Source organism: Ursus arctos, unplaced genomic scaffold (assembly GCF_023065955.2).
Source record: "Ursus arctos isolate Adak ecotype North America unplaced genomic scaffold, UrsArc2.0 scaffold_25, whole genome shotgun sequence".
Classification (NCBI taxonomy): domain Eukaryota; kingdom Metazoa; phylum Chordata; class Mammalia; order Carnivora; family Ursidae; genus Ursus; species Ursus arctos.
Window position 1 is genome coordinate 32614158 of NW_026622930.1, and position 26357 is coordinate 32640514.

At 34.1% G+C, this 26357-nt stretch overlaps 1 protein-coding gene and 1 long non-coding RNA gene across 21 annotated transcripts in view; one reads left to right on the top strand and one right to left on the bottom strand.

Moving 5' to 3' along the window:
- PALS1 (protein associated with LIN7 1, MAGUK p55 family member) overlaps window positions 1-26357 on the bottom strand; it is a 71837-nt gene that overhangs the window by 18514 nt on the left and 26966 nt on the right. For all 20 annotated transcript variants that reach the window (XM_026489680.4, XM_048219813.2, XM_048219807.2 and 17 more), the window contains 5 exons: window positions 16456-16664; window positions 7834-7911; window positions 7101-7247; window positions 5644-5805; window positions 4241-4318 (listed from right to left, as the gene is read on the bottom strand). In XM_026489680.4, the coding sequence (XP_026345465.1) occupies window positions 4241-4318; window positions 5644-5805; window positions 7101-7247; window positions 7834-7911; window positions 16456-16664 (674 nt within the window). The remainder of the gene's footprint in view (window positions 1-4240; window positions 4319-5643; window positions 5806-7100; window positions 7248-7833; window positions 7912-16455; window positions 16665-26357) is intronic.
- On the top strand, window positions 21731-23866 carry LOC130544782 (uncharacterized). Its single transcript, XR_008961368.1, has 2 exons — window positions 21731-21819; window positions 22339-23866. It is a non-coding gene; the product is annotated as an uncharacterized LOC130544782 (long non-coding RNA).

Here is a 26357-nt window from a genome sequence, read left to right on the forward strand (position 1 = left end):
AACAGAGCCCCCCCCACCTTTTTTGAGAGGGAGAGAGGCGGGGGGGGGGGAATGTGGCATGGCAGGGGCAGGCGGGGGGGGGGGGGAGAATCTTAAACAGGCTCCATGCCCAGCGTGGAGCCCCACATGGGGCTCCCTCTCACGGCCCTGAGATCATGACCTGAGCCGAAATAAAGAGCTGGAGCCACCCAGGAGCCCCAAACAGAGCCCTTTTTAAAATGGAGAGATGTTGACCCTTAAAGAAGACTCCAAGGTTTAACTATGCTGTAGTATCAGTACAATGTGTCTGACCAAAACAGTGTTTGCTTTCTAAACAAAACGAAATCTTCTAAATTTCAAATTATAGGATTATAGGATTGTTTAAATATAATTATCTTCTAGCCTAACATTTTTCTCTTTGCCTTTTTTTTTTTTTTTTTAGTACCCATAAGCTCTTAAGCTATTCATGTTTGAAGTCCTAATGATGGGGATATGGTAAAGAGATAATGATTCATCAATTTATTTACATCTTCCCTAAGGGATTCAATCTCCAAAATAATTTTCCTTTTTAATTTTTATTTCTGTATTACTTATTATAGATTTATTTAGTTTGAATTTTAAATTATTGGTGGAAGAGAAAAGAATGAAAGTGTATCTTCCTTTAGCTTGGTCTAAACTTTACTCTCACACTGTAAAATTAAGGCAGCATTAAGAAAAGCCTTTCCAGTGTCAAGCAACAGGTTTCAAAAATCCTCCTCCAACCTGAGATTGCTCCTCCCAATGCCCACTCAAGGAGGATTAGCTTTGGGCACCTGGGTGGCTCAGTTGGTTAAGCATCTGCCTTTGGCTCAGATCATGATTTCAGCGTCCTGGGATCAAGTCCCTGCATCAGGCTCCCTGCTCAGCGGCAGGCAGTTTGCTTCTGCCGCCACCTCCAGCTCATGTGCGTGCTCTGATAAACAATTTTGTTTAAAGTACTATCTTTATTGTTTGCTTCCATTTTTTTACATGAGAAGTTTGGGGGATCTGTGGGACATCCAAAAGATACTTAGAAGGCAGACAGAAATATGAACCTTAGGGTAATAGCAAACTGAATACAGCAACTGCCCTAACTTGAACAGGGATGTCCATCTAACATACACCGAAATTTTCCATATTTTTTGTAACTCTAATATGTATTCATAAAACCTTACTGCATTATAAAATTCCAGATCCTCTTCCAAATGAGAAAAAAAATTAAGATGAAAATTAGATAATACATTTTATACCTCTAACAGAAAAGTGAATACATTTGACAGCAGTGGTTCTCAACTTTTTCTTCCAACACAGTTAGTTATCTTTATTATAAACTGTGAATGTGAACATCCTTAAACCATTATTTTTCAATTTTGCAAACACATCAAGTACATATAAATAGACTGCTCCTCTGACCTGCTCTCCCCACAGTAAATACAACTATTGCCCAGATCTCTCCTTAGAATTCCAGACTGATATATTCTTTTTTTTTTTTAAAGGTTTATTTTAGAGAGGAAGAGGGATAGAGTGTGAGCACATGGGGGGAGGTAGAGGGAGAGGGAATGAGAGACCCTCAAGCAGACTCCCCACAAGCACAAAGCCCTACATGAGGCTCAATCTCACGACCCTGAGATCATGATCTGAGCCAAAACCAAGAGTCAGATGCCTAACTGACTGACCACCCAGGCGCCCCCTGATATATTCAGCTCTATGTACTCAGTATGTCTACCTGAATGCCCCTCAAACCTGGAAAATGGACCCTTCATTTTTCTCCCCAAATCTGTTTTTCCTTCATACTTCCCTTTAGTAATAACCAGCACCACTATCTGCCCAGTTACTCAAGCATTTTTATTTCCTCTTTCCTTTACCCTCCACGTTCATTACAAGGTCCTGCCATTTCTACTTCTAGAACACAGCCTGATCCATTTTCTCCACTGCCACTATCATCTTGGTTTAAACCATCATCATACTTTATGATGACTTCAGTTTCCTCAATCTCCTTGCTTCCATTATTGGCTCTACTAATTCAATTTCTACAGAGCAGCCAGAAGTGTTTTTTTAAATAAGACCAGATCATGATACTAATATTTAATATCCAAACTCTTGTTCACAGGAGAGACACAGGAAAAGACACAGAGACTGAGGCTGCCAGAATTCAGACACAAACTATTTCCTCATTTTTCTTCTTCAAAAAACTTTAAACAGAAGGAAGGTTGCAGAGGCAACATCAACTTCAATATGTTCCATAAGGAATAAAGGGAAAAATGTGGAATGATAGCCAAAATAAAAAGTGTAACTGTGATGAAGTATTGAGAAAAAAAAATGAAACTGTGTCCTCTTTCAAAGTGTTATGTTTTTGTAAAAGTTAACAATAACGGATGCAATACATCAGCCTTCCATGTTAACTTGGCATTTTAAAGTCTAATTTTTTTTAACAGCTTTAAAGAGAAATAATTCATATATTATAAAAGTTACTACTGTATACAGTTAGTTTTAGTAAATTCAGAGTTGTGCAACTGTAAATAATTTTACATTTTTATCACCCCAAAAGGAAACCCCATACTCATTAGGAATCACTCCTTTGCTCTCCTAACTCCCCTTCCCTACACCTAAGGAACTACTAAACTACTTTCTGTCTCTATGGATTTACCTATTCTGGACATTTCATATAAATGAACCAATACATGGCCTTTTGTGACTGGCTTCTTTCACCTAGCCTAATTTTTTCAAGGTTCATCCATATTGTAGCACATATCAGTACTTTAGTCCTTTTTATTTCCAAATACTATTCCTTTTTATGGATATACCACATTTCACTTTCCATTCATCAGCTAGCAGACATTTGGGCTGTTTCTACTTTCTGGTTAATAAAATAATGCTGCTATGCACATTCACATACGAGTTTCTGTGAGGATGTATGTTTTCAATTCTCTTGGATATATACCTAGGAGTGGAAATGTTAGGTTGTATAGTAATTAAGTCTGTTACTACAGCTAGTTGAAAAAATGTTTAACATAAAGAGCAATACATATTCTAAAATTAAAGTTGTGCATACTTTGTAAAAGCACTTCGCCCCCCTACTCTATGTTTAAGTTAAATAAAATGACCTATAATAACTGAAAAACTTTGACAAAAGTTAGAAGTCATAACAATTTTGGAAGAAAAGTATGTCCTACTTTTTACTTTTCAGAGTTTAATAAATTTGAAATAATAAAATAATCTATAAAATAATAAATAATATTTGTATTTTTTAAAATAAAAACTGCTGAATTTACCTTTTACTTGAGTGCAAGAAATAACTACAGTGACATTTCTAGGGACGCCTGGCTGGCTCAGTCAGTTAAGTGTCTGCCTTCAGCCCAGGTCAAGATCCCAGGGTCCTGGGATCAAGCCCCACACTGGGCTCCCTGCTCAGTGGGAAGTCTGCTTCCTCAACTCCCCCTCCCCCCGCTTGTGCTCTCTAATAAATAAAAAAGTCTAAAAACAATAAAGTGACATTTCTAATACTCAAAAGTAAACAAACATTCATGTGTGAGGTTTTGTGTGGATGTAAGTTTTTGATTCCTTGGTATTTACCCAAACGAGATGAAAATGCGTCCACACAAAAAAACCTGCACAGGGTTCTTTATAGCAGCTTTATTGGTAACTACCAAAACCTGGAAGCAACCAAGATATTCTTCGGTAGGTAAGTGGATAAACTATTGTATAACCAGACAATGGAATATTAATTTGGTACTGAAAAAAAAAATGAGGTACCAAAAGCTAAAAAAGACATGGAGGAAACTTAAATGCTTATCACTCATGAAGAAAGCCAATCTGAAAAGGCTACATACTGTATGATTCCAGCTGTATGACATATGGAAAAGGCAAAACTATGGAGATCAGTGGTTGCCATGGGTTGCAGGGGAGAGGAAGTGATGAATAGGCAGAGCACAGAGGATTTTTAGGGCAGTCCAACTATTCTGTATAATACAATGGAGGATACATATAAATTATACATTTGTCAAAACCCAAAGGATGTATAACAGCAAAAGTGAATCCTAATGAGAAATAATGAAAACATTGATTCATCCATGTAACAAAGGATACAAGATGCTGATAGTGGAGGCAATTATGCATATGTGGTAACTCTGTTCAATTTTGCTGTGAACCTAAAACTACTCTAAAAAAATAAAGTTTATTAATTAAATAAAAAAGTAAATAGTAGACATCAGACAGTAAATAATGAACACAAAAAATCACTTACTACTGTTTCCTTAGCAGGAGGAGGCTTGATCTGTTGACTAGGAATCAGAACAAATGTCAGAGTACCATGCATATCAGACTGCAATAGAAAGATTAGGTTATTTTAAAAATCTATCTTTATGAAAATCGTTCTATGATGTTATGATCAATATTCCCTAAACTGGATATTCTAGATCCCCTAGAAGACTTTTTAAAAAGTTGGTAAAGATGAATGCCATTTCATCAGGAAGCATAAGTTAGGCCTTTCATGGACTCCATCATAGTAGAGCTAACCAGGAATGTGGCATTGTGTAATTCTGGTCCACTGGAGGAAGCCACTTAGCCCAGAAGTCTTTGGTTTTTGTCTTACATTTAGTGTAACCTTAGGGAGATTCTACAGTGAAGGTTTGGAAGATACCACAGTGCTATTAAAGTTCTGGGTTATCTACTCTGGCAAACATCAATGTTAATACAGCAGAATTTGAAACAGTAATTGTGACCAGGATTAGAAAAGTGATGCAAATATACAAATACATTCTCACTTCCCAGATAGCTGGTCTCTGTCGCCCATCCTGTTTTTGAACTGTATAGTGTTACTGTTAGCTATTATTTCCCAGTACACCACTGACTGCCTTGTTCAGACACCTCCAGCCTAAACAGTAATCACAAATCAAACAGCAGCAGATAGGAGAGATTCTACTGTAACATCTGCTGCTAAGTAAATAAGAATATGAATCTGGTTTGTGGATATATACAAAGTGATCATAAATTGCCCTCAGAGACTAACTTATAAAATGGCTTCCTGATTATACTGACACCGTCCAACAGAACTTTTTACAATGATGGAAATGTACTATATCTACATCTTAATATGGAAGCCATTAGCTACATACTGCTCATGAACACCTGAAATGCAGCCAGCATGAATGGGAAACAGAATTTTAAATTTTACTTAATTTAAATCTAAATAACTAGCACATGTAGCTAATGGCTATTATGCTGGACAGTGTACATTAATACCATTGCTATTAATCAGTTGAAGAAAATTTAAAAAATAAATTAACAAAACAAAACAAAAACGAACTTAAAAAATGATGAGGGCATGGACTTTGTTTTGTCACTATTTTCCTAGTGGCTAGCATATAATAGGCACTCAATAAATATATGTTGAAGAACTAGTTATATCAGTGATTTCAGAGGCAAACAAAATATACCTAGCAGTAATAAGGCTCAAAATAAAAAAAAATCAGTGGTAACCACACCAAAATAAAACTACTAAAAAATATTGTGGAAATAATTATATCATGTGAAAACCGGGCTAGAAATTGTCCAGTGTTAATATTTTTTAAATATTGTATTTTTAAGTCTAATAACAAAGAAAATAGCTTTTAAGAACCTATCAGTTATACTTCTGTACCAACTTACCAACAAGTCAAAAACCTCATTGACATCTTTCCCTCGAATTTCAATGCCATTAATTTCCAGAACCTCATCTCCTTCATGTAGTAGACCACTTTTCTCTGCAGCACCTCCTTTTACTATCCGACTAATGATGACAGAATCCATTTCGTTACGAACTGTAGCACCCTAGAAAAAGGCAGTATCTAATTTTAAAATAAAAATTTACTTTTTTATCAAACATTTCTTCATTTAAAACTTTTCTATTCAACAATATTAGCCTTCAGTTATCTTGAGAAAAAAACTAACTTACACAACTAGAGTAAGCATGGTAATTAGCTTTGAAAGTTGACCATTTTCCTTACAACATTTTCTGCTTCCAACATGCTGCATTTGAATTCTAAAATCAAGCAGACTTTTGAAGTATACAACAACAGAAAAATGCACTTACTTAAAAACAATGTGAAGACCTATAATCAAATTTTTCTCTATATGCTGGATGCTACTCAAATGGTTATACTATATTTAGATGTAATTAGTGTACACAACTTATAACTATTAAAGTCCTTTTATAAAATTCAAAATATGATTAAGGGATGAATAATCTGGTTTATTATTTAAATATTAAATATTATAGCTGCATCAATTCAAATTAAAATGTATTAAACATTAGTATTCATTACATAAATTGGAAGCACAACTGAAACATATGCATTCAAAAAATGGAAATATGAAATACAGAATACAGCTTAAAAGTAGACAGAGTATGTAACATTTTTCTCCTAAACTTTTATTTTAAAGTTTGTTATAACTTTCCCAATTTGTCTTTTCTGGGGCGGAAAAACATAGTTACATACACCACCCATAAAATACAGTCCTTATTTTATGTACCACACCATTCAAAACATAATTTGAGACATGAAGAGTCGCGACTATTTCTCTGAAAATAAAAGAAAGAAAATTAAGGCAACTACAGCAGACTTAGAAAAGAGATTGAAAAAAGTTTTACATATAAAAACATTAAAAATGCTGGCTAACTGAACATAATAAAAAAAATTAAAACATTAAACAAATAACAATTTAAAAAAAATTAAAAAACAGACTAACATTAAAGAATACATACTTCTAAGTATATGTGAACTATATAAGTAATTGTATTTCAACAGAATGGAATGCAAAGATTAGAATTTCTGATTACTGTTTTTTTTTTTAAAAGCTGGGAGAATAATGAAGCAGATAACTTTTCCCTTCTTTGTTCCTAAATAATTATTTTACAAGCTATTATTTTCATCAAATTATAGGTAAGAAAAGATAAACAAATTTTTCTCAACTGAATAAGGAGTATTAGCAAGAACATAAAAGAACTCCAGCAAACAACCTCAAAAAAGAAAAACTACTAGAAATGTAAAGGGGTCTTCAACTATCTGCCACACATAAGATCCCTGTGTAGAAAGGATCTCAGATCAGAGATGTGGAGCACTTACCAGTGGAATATCTCGAGCCTTTTCTATACGAACTATTTTTACAGTTTCCCCTCCATACTGGCCAATGCTTTCATAAACTCTCTCATCCGTAAAGGGTTCTAGCTGCATTTCCTGCTCAGCGACCTTATCATGGGCCAGCAAAAGTGCCTGTTTCAAAGAAATCCACAGCATTTGAAGTAGCAACATGATTTATTTCTGTAGAGAGATTTTAATCTAATCATGCAGACTAATATTCTAGTCATTAAACCTTTAGAAGTGCTATAATTATTTATATAATCAGATCTATTTCCAAATTTTCTAATTGAAGTACAGATGCAACGCTGTATCTTTTATAGCTAAAAAAAAAAGATACGTTACATATAACAGGGTAACTCTGGGATGGGTTATGAAAGTCTAAAATGCTTATTAAACTTCATAATAAAATCAATTTAAAGGCCCAACCAACATCACAGATAATTAAAATTTATGGAAAATACAACCAAAAAAGGAAAGACTTTTTGTATAGAATACAAAGTTGTTTCAAAACTAATGTTGTTAATTTTAAACATAAAAATATAATAAAAAAATAATGTGTGTGTTTGTGTGTGTGTGTGTATTCCAACATAGTAATTATCTTGCAGTGTAAGTTATAAACCAAAGAGGCTACACTGAGTTCTCTTTTAGCCCTAAGAGACTTATCAGAGACTTTGAATGCTGGAAAAATCACTTATATATCATTCTGTTCATTTTCTACCTGAATATGTGGAGCACTCAGCAAAGCAGTTAATTCTTGTCCTTCCTTCTGGTGGACTGGCTTCAAAACAGTTTGTACCTAAGAAACATAAGATTATTTTTCCTAGTTTTCTAGGTTATCACTAACATCTATACAGGTATATAAAAAAAGGATACGATTTAAACTTGCAAGAAGCTACTTGTAAGAAAGAAAAGCACTACAAAGAATTGTAAGAGAAAAAAGGAATATGCTTCTTCTCACACAGTTTTCAATCTTGTTACCATTGTTAACGGCATTCTTTATTTAACAAAATACACTAGATAAGATTTTGGTATTCACAACTATGAATGACTTATTTGCTTCTTGAAAGTTTCTCCCAACATAGTATAAAATAGGGGCGCCTGGGTGGCTCAGTCGTTAAGCGGCTGCCTTCGGTTCAGGGCGTGATCCCAGAGTCCTGGGATCGAGCCCCACATCAGGCTCCTCCGCTGGAAGCCTGCTTCTTCCTCTCCCACTCCCCCTGCTGTGTTCCCTCTCTCGCTGGCTGTCTCTATCTCTGTCAAATAAATAAATAAAATCTTTAAAAAAAAAGTACTATAAAATAGTTTTTCTTCCCTTATGTAATCATTATTAGTCTAACAGTTACTGGTTATAGTTTTAAAATCATATGTTTATATAACTATATTTTAAATCAGAGACAACACTCTAAAGAGTCACAGACTAACAAGATAAACTTCCATGAGAGTAATGGAACAACTACCATGCCACAGACACAGGTAATTACATTAAAAATTCTCTTGAGGTGGAGCAATTTTTGTATTCCTGGGATAAACTCCACTTGTTATGATGAATTTCTTTTAGACTTTATTTCTTTATCTGTAGAATGGCACCTACCATTCAAGGTTTTTAAAAGATTGAGATGATCCGTATCAACTGCTTAGCACAGTACCTAGGCACATATTTCTACTTTAATATATTTCTAGATGTGAGTTATTCATATTTTAATATTTCTACATTAATGTTCCTAAATTGGATTGGCCTCTACTTGAGTACAGTCATGTACACTGGTTTACAAAACTACTGTCTGGTTTTAGTATCTAGGTTATGCTATCCTAGTACACTGAAGTGGGAAAGTCTACATTTATGTATTAAAACAGTTTATTTAACACAAGAATTATATGTTCCTTAATGTTCTGATACAGCTTGTACATAAAACCATCTGGGCATGGTAGAGTTTTTAAGGATGGATTTCCTAATGTTACTGGTATTTTTTCCCTTTATGTAACTTGTCAAAGGTTTCTCTATTTTCTTGAACTTTTCAAAAACCTAGCTTCTAAGTTTAAATCTGTTGTTCTTTCCATTTAAATAGTCCAATTCCTTTCCTCTGCTTTAGTTTATTCCCCTTTTCAATTTCTAATCATTTAGGCTGTATGTTCTGTTCATTCCTTTCTTCTTTTTTTTTTTTTTTAAAGGATTTTATTTACTTTTTTATTTAGAAAAACTGCCAGTGGGGGGAGGGACAAAGGGAGAGGGAGAGAATCTCAAGCAGATGCCCAACTGAGCTTGGAGCCCAACACAAGGCTCCAACCCATCCACGTCAGATCATGACCAGAGCCAAAATCAAGAGTTGGATGCTTAACCGAATGAGCAGCCCAGGCACCCCCAGTTCATTTATTTTCAATCCTCTTTCTACTACCACAAGTATTTAAAGGTAAAAATTGTGCTTTGTGGACTATTTTTCCCCAAAGATGATTCTATGTATGTTTTCAGTGTCAATATCTCTCATTTCTTCTTCCCTCTATTTCCAAACTCAATTACCCACCAAAAAGAGTGCTTTGCAGTAATTCAGATAACAAAACCAAAATTATCACCATTTATGAAAACATATAAATCCATATATAGAATTTTTTATAAAAGTAACGCATGATTAAAACAGTAATTCTCTAATACTTCTGGCTATTTTAAATCATCTTATTAGTAATACCCCCTATCAAACCTGAGATGATTATTTGATGATTAACTAATTTGACCACAAGTGGATCAAAGCAATGACAGTTCCCAAACCAGCCTGTTCTCTTGTTTTGGTTCCTAGACAAACATGTCTCTAATTGTAAAGTTCTGTATGTATAAACAGGACAGCTAGCATAGCAATTACTATCTTCTTCAAGAAATCTATTAGAGCCTTACTAATGGACAAGTGCAGTAACCCAAAACCATGGGCAATTAAATGTTGATTTTTAAAATAAGGGGTCTTTCTTTTAAAATATATCAATCTAGGCTAATTTAAAATGAAATTTATACTCCCTGATCCTGACCTTTTGGTAGCTGGAAAAAGTAATTCTGAGGGGAAAAGAAAATTCTGGATTAAAAATATACTAAGGGTATACGGTATGTACCAAATCAACAACTCAGTAATAATTCTGTATACATTTTTTTCCTTTTACTTTTAAACCCTTTCCTAAACATCTCTGAGATCTTCCCTTCTGGAGAAATGTAGAGCTCCTCTTAAATGTTTCTTTCTTTTCCCTTTTAGTCCAGATACAACCTATTTTAGTGTCCTCATACATAATCAGCTACTTCTACAAAGGACTAAGGAATTAAAAGGCTGTTCTTACATTGTACTGCTTCCTTTCCATTGGCCTATAAAAATGCTCAAATCTCTTATCTTTAAAAAGAAAATACTCTCTCCTGACCTAATACTCTTTTCTAGCTACAATATTTTTCTCTATTTTATTTCAGAGCCAAAATCCTTCTTCTTTCTTTTTTAAATTTAATTTTATTTAAATTCAATTAATTAACATACAGTGTACTATTAGTTTCAGGGGTAGAGTTCAGTGACTCATCAGTTGTATATAACAAGCACTGCTCATTACATCATGCACCCTTAACGCCCATCACCCAGTTACCCTATTCCCCCCACCCTCCTTTTTCATTTTAAACTAATTTTTTAAATTATAGAAATGGTGTATGTTAAATGTGAAAAACTGGAAAACAGTTAACCAAAAAGAAGGAAATAAAAGTCATTATAACCTTCAAACCCAGAGATACTCATTTGGTATATATTCTCCTGTATTCTTTTCCTTGTTTTTATCAAAATTCACCATGAGATATATATCTGACAAAAGGACCGCTAACCAGAATATATTTATTAAGAACTCTTACAACTCAATTAAGACCAACAATCTGACTTTTTAAATGGGAAAAAAATCTGACAAGCTATTTTACGAATAGGCTATTTCCCTATGAAAATTGCTCAGTATATGTAAATACAAACTAAAACATATACCATTACACATCTGCTAAAATGATAAATAGGAAACAACTTAAATATCTATCAATAGATGAGTGGTTAAACAAACTGTGGGATACTTCTACAATGGAATACTACCTACTCAGTAAGAAATTACAAATACTGATACATGCAACACATGGATGAATTAGAAAAGGAAATCAGACAAAAAAGACTACATACTATCTTATCCTATTTATCTGAAATGCCCAGAAAGGGCAAATTTATAAAAACAGAAAACAGATCAGTGAAGGCCTAGGGCCTGGGGAGTGGGAGGGAGGTGGTTATTGTTTGTAAAGGGCCATGAGGGAGCTTTGTGGAATCACGAATGCTTCTATAACCTGACTGCGGTGGTAGATTACATAGGTGTATATCAAAACATACTGAACTATACAACAAATGTACCCATATTAAGCATATGTAAATTTTACCAATAAAGTTGGTTACCAAAAAAAATGCCCATAACCCCAAAGCTATGGGAAAATCTTTGTTTATCCATCACAGTTTTATCGAAATGAGATCATGCTATTTATACAATTCTATAACTGCTTTGATTTGATACTAATTTTAAAAATATTTTATTTTTCTGTCATTAAATACCCCTTTCAATTCTAGAACAGAAATATAAACATTTTAGTTCTTGTTGGTTGTCATTTACAGGATCAAGTCCAAGTTCCCTAGCATCATCTGACTTCTGCTTCTTTTCAGCCCTATCATCTGGCATTCCTCATGCCTTAACTTTTTTGGTCCAGCCCTAAACTTCTTGTTGTCCTCTGCATGCATCATGCTGTCTCCCCATGATGACTACGAACGATCCCTATGATGCTAGCTCTCTCAGCTACTTGAACTGTCTTATTCTATTTGCTGAGATAACATGTACTCAGTAAGTCTGAACACATTTGATTTTAAATTGTTGATGGAACTAGAATGAGCTCATTGAAGATGGAACTTCTCTTTTTCAGCTTTGTTATCTGGCTATTTGCAGAATGCCTGGCAAACAGCACTCAATGTTTGATGAATTCAATCAAAGAGAGGGCAGGAAGTCATCCTTGATGTCCCCTTTTCCTTTACTCTCCATACAGGGGCAATATGTCCTATTAGTTTTCCATTTAAACATTTCTTCACTTCATGTTCAATTGCTATTCAAAATCTTACATCTGGACAATTACAAGAGCCTCCATACTTTATGCCTCCATTCTTGACCTCGCACAACTTATAAACTTCTTGCTTTAAACTTTACAGTGACTTTTTCATATGAAATTTGGGAAACACACAAACATCAAAATGAGAAAATTACCTATCTATCCACCCCCTAGAGATAGCCTTAATATTTCTTCCAATATTTCTCACATGCATGCTTGAATAGGATATGTTTCTGTGTGTATAAATTATATCCATATTTTAATAGGCTTCATGTTAAATATCAAATAAATCAAGGTTTTTGTTCTCCTCAAAGTAATTCAGCCTATTCAAATGAGAAACAATTTCATAGTTTTGCTGTTCTCCCACAACTTTATATTTCATTACTTCTTCCTGTTTCATTGCATTAGCTATACCTCCAGAAAAGTGTTAAATACTAAAGGTGAGAGTATGTAGATTATCTTATCCAGACTTAAAATGCAATGTGTTGGGTATTTCACCATTACACAGGATGCTCCCTATTGGTATCTGATATTTTTTTTTTATCAAGTTAACAATATGTGCCTGGCTTTCTAAGAATTTTCATCATCAAAGGAAAGGTACTAAATTTTTTTCAGGTATCATTCTGCATCATCAAGTTGATCATATGGTTTCCCCTTTCATCTACTCATGTAAGTTAATTATTTAAAAATATTTACCAACAGATCCACCATAAGTTAAATTTAAACTTATTAATATGGCTTACCTGGACTTTGGGATCTGGACTCTAACTTTTAAGATTATAGCCTACCCTTTACTCATTGTTGAAGAAATATGCCAGACTTCCATAGTCACTATGGTCTTTGTACCCTTTGCCAATGGAATGGCTTCTCCTCTTTCATGGCGTTCCTGGCAAATTCCCAATCATCCTTCAAGACTCAGCAAATTAAATTTTCTTCTATCTTTCTTCCTTTCTCCCATCTTCTCCCCTTGAATCAGGCACATCTATCTCATGCTCTTGGTACCTTAGAAATACTGCCATCACAGTACTTCTCCTTAGAGTGTAATTGTTTATTCACTGTTCTTCCTCAGGGATAGCCTAACTCAACTTCACCGGTCAATGGACACCTGGGTTGATTCCAGTGATTCAGGTGATTATCTGAATGCTATAAACAGTATTTGTACTTCAGTCTTTGTGTGGATATGTCTTCACTTCTCTCAGGTACATACCCAGAAATGGAACTGCTGGGTCATAATATATAGGTACATTAAGCTTTAGTTTGTCAAACACTTTCCAAAATGGTAGTACCAATTTATACTCTACCAGTAATGTGTGAGAGTTTCAATTGCTCTGTAAGTTCACCAACATTTGATATTGCCAGTCTTTTTTTTTTTAATTTTAGTCATTTTGGTGTCTATGTAGTGGTATCTCATTTTGTTTTAATTTGCATTTCTGTTAACTAATAATCTGAGCACCTTTTCATACTTATTGGCCATTTGGATTTTCTCTTTTTGTGAGTGTCTCTTCAAGTTCCTTGCCCGCTAAAAAAAACTGAATAGTTTTTTTCTTATTAATTTGTGAGAGTTCTTTTGGATTCAAGTTTTTGTTATATATATATTTATACATGTATGCACATGTATATATATCTCAATATCTCAAAACTCAAATGATAAAATAAAATACTATTTCCTAGTCTGCTGGCTTATATTTTTACTGGATAAGCAAAAGTTCATTAAATGAAAGCCAAGTTTTCAATCTTTTCTTGAAAAGCACTTTAGTGACAAAAAAAACCCTTGATTTGTCGTTATTAATAAATATTCTAGATTGTCAAAGATTTAATCTGGATCTCAACATATAAAGTTTTCATAGGCTTTATTATCTATTATATAATACCTAATGTTTAACACAAAAAAACTATAAAAATACTATTTAAAAAAGCTATAAAAACAAAGAACACTTCCAAATGTTTTAAGATATTCTTTCACTAAATTTCTTGGTTTTTTTTTTTTTACTTTAATTTTCATTTAAAAATGATACAACCGAAGCATGAAGTAATCTCTTCACTGCATATAAAACAGCTGGAGTTATGAATGCTAAAAAAGCAGAACAGCAGACACTGGGCAGATGAGCAGCCTCGTTAGTCTTAAGCCATTCACAAAACCTCACCTGACCTCACTGCCAATATTCAGAAATATAAAACAGAAGAGCTGAATTATGTGATTGCTAACATTTTTCCAGCTGTAAAATAAAGGCAACAAGTCCATCTAATCTGTTAGAATTTTGTCATCACATTTAACACTTTGCTGTGATGAGCTGAGTATATACTTTTCTTAAGTGTTATGCACTCTAAGTTAGGGCAGCCACACAGTTGTGCAGACACAGCTACAGGGGAAGTTATTCACACAGCAGCACAATCACACACACTGTGGCCCTGACTAGGACCTTCAGTTTGTACTCATTTAAGACCAGTAATAAGGAGGACACGTGTTGTGATGAACACTGGGCATTATACGCAACTAATGAATCACTGAACACTATACCAAAAACTAATGATGTACTATACAGTGGCTGACTGAACATAAAAAAAAAAAAGACCAGTCTCAGCCCAAGGTGACTATCAGCCACATATTCCACCACCATCAAAGCAACACAATTCTTGAATATTACTGAAGGTATTTTAAGGATATGATCGCAAATGTTCAAAAAGTCTCCTTGCTATGGTACTTTAAAAATTGTGAACCATGTTAATATGTTAACTATCCTAAAACTAATTTTCGAATTAATTTTTTAAAGTTCTTTTAACCCCTTCCTAAACCACTTCTAGTTCTTCTCCTCACTCAACTCCTAAAACTTTTTAAGCTATGTTGCCTCTTTTATCCTTTTTCTTTTCACCCTTTCTGTTGTCTGTGCCACTTTCTTTAATTGGAGCAATTTTGGTCTCTCTTGCTTATCTCATTCTCTTTCCCACCCATTGTTCTAGTCAACAAAACAAAGGGACAGTAAGTAGTTAGACAAAGACAGGGAAAAGAATGATTATAATTATTATGCATTCCTCCCAACCCTACACAATAAAAGCTACCTGTATTTGTGAAAAAATAAAATCTAAAGTAATGTCGATTATTTTGATCTCTGTAAGGAAAGTAATTTTCAGAAAAACCATTTAAACTATGGTAAGTAAAACTGCAGGAATAATTTTTTAATTAAAATATTTGCATATTTAATTTCAATAATGAAAGATGAGCACAAAGAATGGGTTTCAACTAGCTCTTTTAAATTATAGTGGATAGAAAATTTCCTCTCTAGAATATGTCCTTAGGTCACACTCTCCTATCCTGGGTAACACTAGACTTCTCTCAGCTACTCTTGCGCATAGGAATTTTGTCCATTGTATGCACCCAAATAAAAAAAATAAATTCTGTGCTCATCTGAAAAAATGGCTTCTACAGTATTTTAAAGGCCTGTAGCTCTCAAAGTCCTATCCAGAGCCCATTTTCTGTCTTGTGTCTGCGTTCAATGAAACAGATTTACTTGAAGGGCTTCCAGAATTTTTAGTTTTTATAATAGGAAAGTAACTTAAAATCCTATAATGACAGAATTCCATCCCAAAAAGATATAAATTTATATCTTTTAAAAACCTTCAATTTAACAGACGTTTGCAGAATACATTAGACACTGAATGCCAACATCAACAAGCAGCAGAAACTAGAAGTTCAAAGTCAGCATGTCAACAAGAGAAACTCTCACCACACATTAAAATGTAATTATTTTGGACCTTCTATAGAGTTTTTATACAGGAAAAACTTCAAAATATCTACAAGCAACAAATTTTACAAGTTATAGATTTATGACACCTGGTTATCAGATATAATTTTATCTCATCAGTACTCATCTCAGTTTATAATGTATAATGCTTAAAATAAAACTACACATTTATAAAAGCACTAAAAAACTTCCCTTTTGTAAGTCAGACAAATATTTATCTCACTATGCAAATATATAATTTTATATATAAAACACTTATTTTCATGAAAAAGAGCTCTGATTTTGAAGTGTATATTTTTTCAGGATAAAATGCATGTAGCAAATTTTTCCTAACACAATAAATCATTAACATTTGATCAATAGTAACTAATTCAAATAAGACTTATATTCCTATCAGTATTCTCCAAAAATACTGCCTTACTACCACTAACAATTAGCTTGTATATTTCAAGCAGATGTTCAGAATACATACCTCTTGTGCAAGATCTTGTGCATTGGAGATGAGAGGAAAAGGAGGACTGGCCTTGTTCATGTGTACTGTGACAGCGTTGTGTATCTTAAATGCATTCTGGAAATCTTTATTCTGTACAAGTTGTAAAAGCAGTGAGATATCCTCCTGGCTCTGAGAATCTACCAAAGTATGTTGGATATGTTTAAGTGAAGAAAACAAGTCTTCCACTTCTAGTAGGAGAAGGAAAAGGTATCCAAAGATTAATTGCTTATGTCTTAATTCAACATGTGTTTTAAGATAAACTTTCTTGAACCAGTAACAATTTAAGTTTTCCAAAAAGAAACCCTTGCATATATTTTTGAGAGTTAAATCACTATCATTTTACCTATTTTTAAGTAAAACTCTAAAAATTATACAAAATAGAATGTTTTCCAAGTGTTTGAAGCATAAAATACACACTCACTATAAAAATAAATGAGGAATACAGAAATAAAGAGATTTAAAACCACCAATAGTCCCATCACCTAGAAACTTTTTAAAAATATCTTGAGTATTTGCTTTTTTCATTTTACAGTACATTTTAATTATTTTCCCACATTGCCAAGTACTCTTTTAAAAATATTACATATAATGGCTCCATGATACTCTGTTCCATGGCTAAACCATAATTTAAATTACCATTAAAGTTGAGCGTTTAGGTTACTTCCCTCCAATTTTTTGCTACTATAAATAATAAGCATTTCAATACATAATGATCATGGCTGAATAAAAATTTGTCTGAGTCTGATGTTTTCTTAAAATAACTCCTAGAAATAGAATTTTTAAATAAGATTCTGACATTTTAAAAACCAAACAGCTTTCCAGAGAAGTTTTACTAATTTAATTTACATCCCATTAGCAGTATTTTCACCGATATTCAACATTACAGCTTTATAAAACCATTTTATTTAATGGCCAGGGTGAGGTTTAGTCATATTTAGCAGACACTTCTTTGTGTTCCGTGAAACTCTTGTGAACATGTGGGTCTCCTAAAATTATACTGACAGTTGTGGGCATTGTACGTGTGTACACATGCCTGTTAGTGTGCACATCAGCACGTGCATTTTTCTGGGAGAGGATTATCCCAAAATGGTTAAGAGCCACAGGTTGTTTTTTCCCAGCCCCCCAAGAGGTAGATGTGTATGTGTGTGTGTACACTTTGTTACAATTGTCAGAAACAGTTTGTCAGTTTTTTTTTTTTTTAAGATTTTATTTATTTATTTGACAGAGATAGAGACAGGCAGGGAAAGAGGGAACACAAGCAGGGGGAGTGGGAGAGGAAGAAGCAGGCTCATAGCGGAGGAGCCTGATGTGGGGCTCGATCCCTTAACGCCGGGATCACGCCCTGAGCCGAAGGCAGACGCTTAACCGCTGTGCCACCCAGGCGCCCCAGTTTGTCAGTTTTTTCATTTGTCTGTTAACTGTGTTTACGGTAGCTTTTATTATAGAAGTTTTCAACTCTTATATGTTAAGAATGATCCACCTTTTCCTGGGTGATTTCTTTCACTGTTTCTGGGCTTTTAAACTCCTTCTGCTAGGTCATCGAATATTTGCCTACATTTCGTTTGGCTTCTTACGGCTTCTACTTCAGAATTAACATTAATCCATCTAGAATTTACTCTGGTATAGATTTGAGGGGAAATTTTAACTTCATTTCTTTTCTTCCAAGTGGTTAACAATTATTCTAACACCATTTATTGAATAATCCTTACTATTCCACTGATTCATGATACCACCAAATTCTTACATCTAACAGGGTCTGTTTCTAGTCCATTGGTCTATCAGAACTACAGTGTCTTATTATAGTAGCATTACAGTCCTTCCTCATATTGATATGACAAGTACTTGCTCATTACTTTTTCAAAAATGTCTTGACCATTCAAAATGAGTTACAGAATAATTTTTTCAAGGTACTACCCACTCTCTCCCATTTCTCCAAAAAGAAAAGTCTATTGAGATTCTGACTGAAATTAAACCTCTATGAGTCTGGGAAAAACTTACAGTGGATACTACTGTCTTATACACAGTCACATGGAAAAAACCCTCTCAGCTTAAGTCTTTTTGTTAGTTTTCTTCATATACAGTCTGCAGAAAAGCTACTGATTCTTATACATGTATCTTATAACCTACTACTTTCCAGCAGTTAAATTCTTTCATAGATTTGAATAGTTCTTCAGTTGATTCTTAAGGTTCCTCTTTCCCCCCCAAATCAAAACAGATTTAGTCCCTATAAAATATACAGATATGCTCTTCAGTAATTTAAAATGCGAGCAAATAGCTAGGGGAAAAAACTGGAAAGTCAAAACTGTCAATTGGGTGACCCTGAGCTAAACAAAACTTGAGAAATAGCTAGAATTTAACCATACGCTCAGATGGTATCTAGAACGCTAGACAGAATATACATAGGGGAAACCGGGAGATGTTTGTCGGAGTACAAACTGTTGCTTTTAAGGTGAATAAGTTCTGAGGACCTACATGATGACTACAGCCAATGATACTGTATTGTGTACTGAAATTTGCTGAGAGTAGATCCTAAGCGTTCTTATACTACACACACAGTAACTGAAGTCATGCATGTGTTAATTAACTTAATAGTGCTAAATATTTCACAATGTATACATCTCATCATCATATTGTACACTTTAGATACATACAATTTTACTTGTCAAATATACTTTAGTAAACCTGGGAGGAAAAAATATGGAATGTCAGATTCCATCAAATTCAAAAAGGTTACCACTGAATTACCTAAGTGTATAAAGAATTCCTAAGAGAATAAAGAATTCAATGGGCTTAAAGTATCTTTACAGCAAAAGAGGAAAACATTTAAATATCTTAAAAGGAAAAAGAATTATAAAACCAACAAAGTAGTTAAGGCAGTACTTGTCTACAATCTTAGGAGGACTATCTTAGACTTCACTGGGTAGATAATGAGATTCCTGTTTAAAATTTTAGTAATTATTTAAATGAGTTCAGACTGGTTGTCAGGGCAATGAGAAAAATGAAGGCTTCAGATCTCACCACTGACTGTAATCAATAAGCAACTTTAATCAGCCCAAAAAAGAACCATCTCTCTATTGTCTCTTCAACCCCAAGAATATTTAAACTTTTAAGGGCAAAGGAACTTCTGTGTTAATCTCTCCTAGTACAAAAGCCACCCATAAGGATACTGTAATACTGACATTATTAAAAAAAAAAAAATCTGTTGCTTTATCTTCCAGCTATAATTACTGGTGTTAATTTGTTATACTATACAGCCTTTCAGACTTTTTTTTTAAATATGTTCATTTAACCATACAGGTCACATAGTACATATTTTGTGATGTTATTTTCCAATTTCTTTAGAATAAACACCTAAAATTACCAGATAATAAAAACCTTTAAAACTTTGATACATACTTACAAATTGCCCCCCAGACTGGTACTAACTCATACTCCTACCAGTAATTAACTTGAGTGCCTGTTCCTACAAACAGACCAAATTAAGGATTATTAATTTTTCCTTTGTTGGTGATCTGGTTAGGAAAAAATATATTTCTTTGACTAGTAGTGAGGTTAAATATATTTCCACAAGGTTAACAGTCATTTGTATGTCTTCTTTCATCTACTTTCTACTTATCTTTTACCTGTTTTTCTACTAGTTTTCTTTTTTTTCTTAATGACTGGAATTAAACTGATTACATAAATATCCCTGAAGTCTTACGCAGAACATACTGAATGTAACTACCTTTGCTTGCTTTATCAGAATGATGATTTTTAATCGAGGATATTTATGAGAATTACTAAGGGAATTTGCAGATATGTCTCGAGTTCTACCTCAAATGCAATTAGAATCTCCTGTGTCTTCCTGAATATGTCATTAAATATAAATATACATAAATATTGATTTTAAGTTTATTATAATGAACCCTTCTGGTTAAGAACCACTGACTTAAAGGCTTTATTAACATCAGTTGCTGTAATATTTTCAGACACAATATACTTGAGACAAAGGCAGTCAAACCTATTTTTTTCTATACTAAATAACTTTGACTTCTATATTGAGTTTTTGTGTCTGTTTTTTATAGTTATTCTATTTCCTCATTGGCAAATCGTTTTTGTTGCCCTTTTTCTGCTCTGTGGTAAACACGACATATAATTCTCATATTTAGAATATTTTAAGTATAAAATAAGATAGTATAGTCATGTGTCATAGAGAAAAACTAGGGAAAGTAAGGAAGAGTAACTCAGACTAGGAACAGCTTAATGAAGAGATACAACTTGAGATCAACGACCTTATTTCAGATCAGTTCACAGTTAAGACACTGGTCAGATAGTAAATGGGAAATTTTGTTGTTAGTCCAAAATGGACAGTGTAAGGGAATGCAAGTTCCAGACAAAGATGAAATCTGGCAATTTGTGCATACTGAGTTGTAAAGCCACAAAGACCATCGAGCAGTTTAATATCCAAGAGGAAAAAAAAACCAAAACAACACAACTCCGGGCCAAACTGGAAATGTTTTTCACTCAGTAGGTCAGGGATCACAATCAGATCTACAGGAATAGGAAAGCTGTAAAGCATAATAATACAACAGAGTCCCAAACAGGCTAATGACCCTGTACCTACCTACGTAAGTAATGGGCTGTGGGAGAACCTGAGGACCTTGCCAATGCTAGATATATAAAAACATGTAACTGGGCTCAAGGTTCGAGATTATTAGGTTAACACCAAGACCAATTTAAACTTGCTAATTATCACTCCTTGCAACTTCACTCACCTCTTTGAAGTCCTAGTCACGTTTTGTTGTTTAATTAGCAAAAACTTTTCAGTGAAATTATCTTTCTTAGGAATTGTCTTTAGACTTATTAATCAATATTACCAGACTGAACTGAGATCACACGCACTTAAGCTCAGCTTTTAAAATTAAACATTGCCAACCATTTCTGAAAAACTGTAAGTGTGTATTTGGCCCAAATTACATATTAGTCATTGCCATTACTGAATAGTAAGATATTGAATATCATATTATGTGCATATGTGGGATTTTATTTAATCCTCATAAAAACCCTGAGAAACATTTCCCAATTTAAAAACAACCCCAAACACTCCAAACTAGAGACATATGTAATTCAGATCAAACCTCTGGAGAAAATAAAGCCATATACAAAAAATGGCAGCCGGATGAAGAATCCATTTCTTCAGACTTCTAAGGCAGTGCTTTACTGCCACACCAAGGGAATAAAAAAGATGAACTTTTTTTTTCTTTTTTTGCAGATTCCAGGGCTTGATTACATTGTTGATCTGTTTGGAAAAGCTGTCCTGAGATGTCTTTTTGCCCAACATGGGAGAATTTTTTGGCTTTAAAGGTAAAAAATAAAATTACCCAAGGAATCTCCATCTCTGGAGAACTTTCAAAGTAATGGTGATAACCACCTGCCCTGGATTAGCTCTGCGTATTTTAACTTATGCTATCATTCACCCAAATGAAAAGACAGTTTCTAGAGATCTATTCTAGCATTAAGAATCTTCCATCTCATTGCTTAAATAATACAGATTTCTTTAACCTATCCTCAGAAATTTCTAGATTTCAACCAACTTTACGACTTTTTTCCTGAACTTTTAAAGATTTCTTCTCTTCTCCTAAACTGGACAAACTGAATATTCAGATGAGGACCTTAATATTTCTGAGTATGAGGAAACTGTATCAGTTTCCAGTATATCTATCTGCTGAATCAAAATCAGAACATTCATTCAGGAAATTTTTGCTTAAACAGAGGTAGATTTTTTTCTTTTTTTCTTTCCAAATTTAAGAACATAAAATTCAGATCTTTGAATTTTGGTTGGCAGTGGACCAAGTCAAATGAATTTTTTTTTTTTTAAATCAGAAGCTCACAATAGCCAAATTGTGGAAAGAACCGAGATGCCCTTCAACAGATGAATGGATTAAGAAGTTGTGGTCCATATATACAATGGAATATTACTCAGCTATCAGAAAGAACGAGTTCTCAACATTTGCTGCAACATGGACGGCACTGGAGGAGATAATGCTAAGTGAAATAAGTCAAGCAGAGGAAGACAATTATCATATGATTTCTCTCATCTATGGAACATAAGAACTAGGAAGATTGGTAGGGGAAGAAAGGGATAAAGAAAGGGGGGGTAATCAGAAGGGGGAATGAAGCATGAGAGGCTATGGACTCTGAGAAACAAACTGAGGGCCTCAGAGGGGAGGAGGGTGGGGGAGTGGGATGGACTGGTGATGGGTAGTGAGGAGGGCACTTGTTGCATGGTGCACTGGGTGTTATACGCAACTAATGAAGCATCGAGCTTTACATCGGAAACCAGGGATGTACTGTATGGTGACTAACATAATATCATAAAAAAAAAAAAGCTCATGAAAAATCCTGAACAGTAATTACTCATTAACAAATTGGGTTACAAATTAAAAACAAATACCAGCTAAGTATATAGGCAAAGACAGTTAAGAGAGACAGCACAAGAAAAATCTTACCCCTAAAAATAGACAATGAAAAACTGTCACTGAAGCCCCAAATCTAGGATGAGAATACCTGCGTCACAACCAAACATTATATGACTATACACATATTATAATGACTTTTCTAATCTAATTTTATTAATCTGAACAAATCAGAAAATTTTCAAACACACCCAACATTTTAAACATCCAATCTAGTACCCATAAGTCTAATCATGTTACTCCCAGAAAAAAAAAGTTCCTCAAAGAATGACTAAAAGAGCTTGGAAACATCTATAGCAGCTGAGAAAAATTTAATAATAATTATTAGATTTTCAAAAGTAGGCTGAACTTTCGAGGTCTACTGGCTTTGGAATTTTGTTTGTTGACTTTAAATAAAGCCAATCTTTAAAAACATTTATCACAGTCTAGCAAAATTCCAGTATATCCAGTATATCCCATGATCAGTCAAAAGTCAAATAATAACAGAAAGAAATGTAGAAGATATATTTTACTTTGTAACATCAAATATGGGAATACTATTGACTTTGTAACTGAATATTCAAAGACATGTGGCAAAAATATGTAGACACTAATCAAGACTGAAACATGCTATTAATTAATATAATGAAGTATTTTATTCATCCTAGTTTTCTGCCCCTTGGTGTACCTTTTATCTTCACACTAATAGCATCCAGTATGAATTACAAAGCCCCTAAATCACAAATTTCAACAGTCTCCTTATTAAGCACAAAACAGCTCCTCATGGGTGTAGGTGGGTGGGTGGGTATGCCTTTCCTAAGGTTTCTTCATATGTGATAGATGACAGTGTTTCCTACTTTATTCCCTTTAAATATTCTATAATACTTACTTGTCTACAGCCCTGGCCCAAAATTACTTCTATGTGAATAGAAAAATAAACAAAACAGTGGCACCTGCAATCTAGAGGTATCTGAAAAATGATTCTACTCTACTTCATCCTACTCTAACCTGCTTTGTTATCTTCTCAGAATTTCCCTCTCAAAGTAGTTTGTTTTACTTACGAAAGAGAGCAAGACAATGAGATTTTATCTGCAGCAAAGTTTTAATAACTCATGTCAATTTTAAGGAAAGCTTCCCTAATATATAAAAATTCTTATAATATATAATGCTAATATTAATTATTTGAAATTAAATTCCCACATCACCATTTTCTAACTTTTAGTAAGGTTCTAAAATTTTTTTTAAAGGATTTTATTATTGAGAGAGCACACACGAGAGACAGCATGAGCGGGATGAGGGGCAGAGGGAGAAACAGACTCCCCGCTGAGCAGGGAGCCTGATATGGGACTCAATCCCAAGACTCTGGGATCCTGAGATCATGACCTGAGCCAAAGGCAGATGTTTACCAGACTGAGCCACCCAGGCACCCCTTTTAATAAGATTCTGACTGCTTTTAAACAAGCAAGTTCAATTCATCCTTTCAGAATATTTTCTATCAATTCCATCCCGAAGTATCCAACCTTCCAATCATATTTTCAATTCTTAAAATAGTATTTTCTCTACTCACAGATAAATGATGATGTATCATTGGAAACTGATGGCTCTCTCTCAAAGAAAGAAATTAGTTGTTGCATCCTTCCCTCATTTAAAACAAGGTGGCTGTTTCTGGCTGTGAAAAAGGCTGAGAAGTTGCCTCTGGCATGTGTTTATTAATCAAAATACTGGCAGGGAGACACAACTTTAAGGGAGTACTTCTGCTGTGTTTGATGCGTTAGCAAATTATGTACAGGAAAAAAACGTTTGGTACAAAGCTATTACACTTCATCTTAAAATGAAAACTTAAAACTCAATATATCCACAAATGAAGCTTTGACTGGCAATAACAACTCTGTAACTTCCACTAGCTTTTCATGTTTCCTATACTTAACACACTTGTGTTGAGTCTATCAACATTAAATCTAGTACTTATTTCTCAAAATATTAAGTATTCTCTTATTCAAAAATTGTATTATAGATACCTGTTACATTTTTTTAAAAAAAGATTTGGGAGAGAGAGAGAGAGAGACAGAGACAGACACCACGCACACGAGTGGGAGAGGCAGAGGGAAAGGGAGAGAGAATCTCAAGCAGGCTCTGTGCTGAGCATGGAGCCCGTTGGGGAGCTCGATCTCACAACCCTGAGATCATGACCTGAACTGAAACTGAGAGCCGGATGCTTAACCAACTGCGCCACCCAGGTGCCCCGGCACTACATTTTGAACTATTTTAAAACAAAATACGAAAAACAGCCTTAAATTCAAGGATTGCAAAAAGGTATTTTTGAAAACCACAGTTGGATTGCAAAATGGAGGAAAATATAGCTGTCCTTTAATCTATACTTGCAGAAAAGGTAGGCAAACAACATAAATAGAAATAGGAAAAAAGAAAAATTTTGAGAGAAATGGTCTCCAATCTTCTGTGCTTATGCAAAAAAGAAACAAACAAACAAAAAACCCAACAGTTTCACTAAAGTGAATCTGGCTTAAGCTGTATTTGTTTCTTTACTGAGAGTACATGAATATTATCTATTAGATAGACATTTCTGCCTGATCTAAGTAAAGCAAATGGACAAATACATTAACCTTAAAGAAATTTAAACAGGAAAAAAAAAGGAAAAATCAATCCAGGCTTGGGCTGTATATGTTATAATGTAATCATTCTCCAAGTCAGAGAGAATATTCACAAGAATATTTTAATAAAAAACAATGGAGGGGCACATGGGTGGCTCAGTCGGTTAAGCGTCTGCCTTCAGCCAGGTCATGATCCCAGGGTCCTGGAATCGAGCCCTGCATCAGGCTCCCTGCTCAGTGGAGAGCCTGCTTCGCTGTCTCCCTCTGTCCCTCCCACCCCGCTTATGTTCCCTCTCCCTCTCTCTCTCATTCCACCTCAAATAAATTTTTTTAAAAAAATTAAAAAACAACAAGAACAACAACGGAGTGGTGGGATATGAGGGCCAATAAGAGGCAATGAGGAATTAAATATTTTTACTCTAACAAAACTCTTTGTAAAAAAGAGCATAAAATCCTTCGGGTAAATGTATTTTGAAAATATGTATTTTTTCTGTTTTCACTATATATTTTTTTTTTAAAGAAGACAAGTTTATTGAACACACAAGAGAGCAGTGAACAGGACAGCAAGGGAGATGCTGTCGGCCTGTTTTCACTATAATTATAATGCCTTAAGACATTTACCAGACTTCACTATCACTGAACACATCTGATTTTTTAAAACACAGAGAAGCATGCACACTGCTTCCTATTAAGAAGTGTGGTTCCTTAATAAATTTGTAACAAAGAAGATGACGTGATTTAGTAGAAACTGTTTCAGATTTAGAATATAGAGACTTTGCGAGGAACAAATCTAGTATATATGGTATTTTTGGGAAAATTACAAGAAGGTGTTCTATTC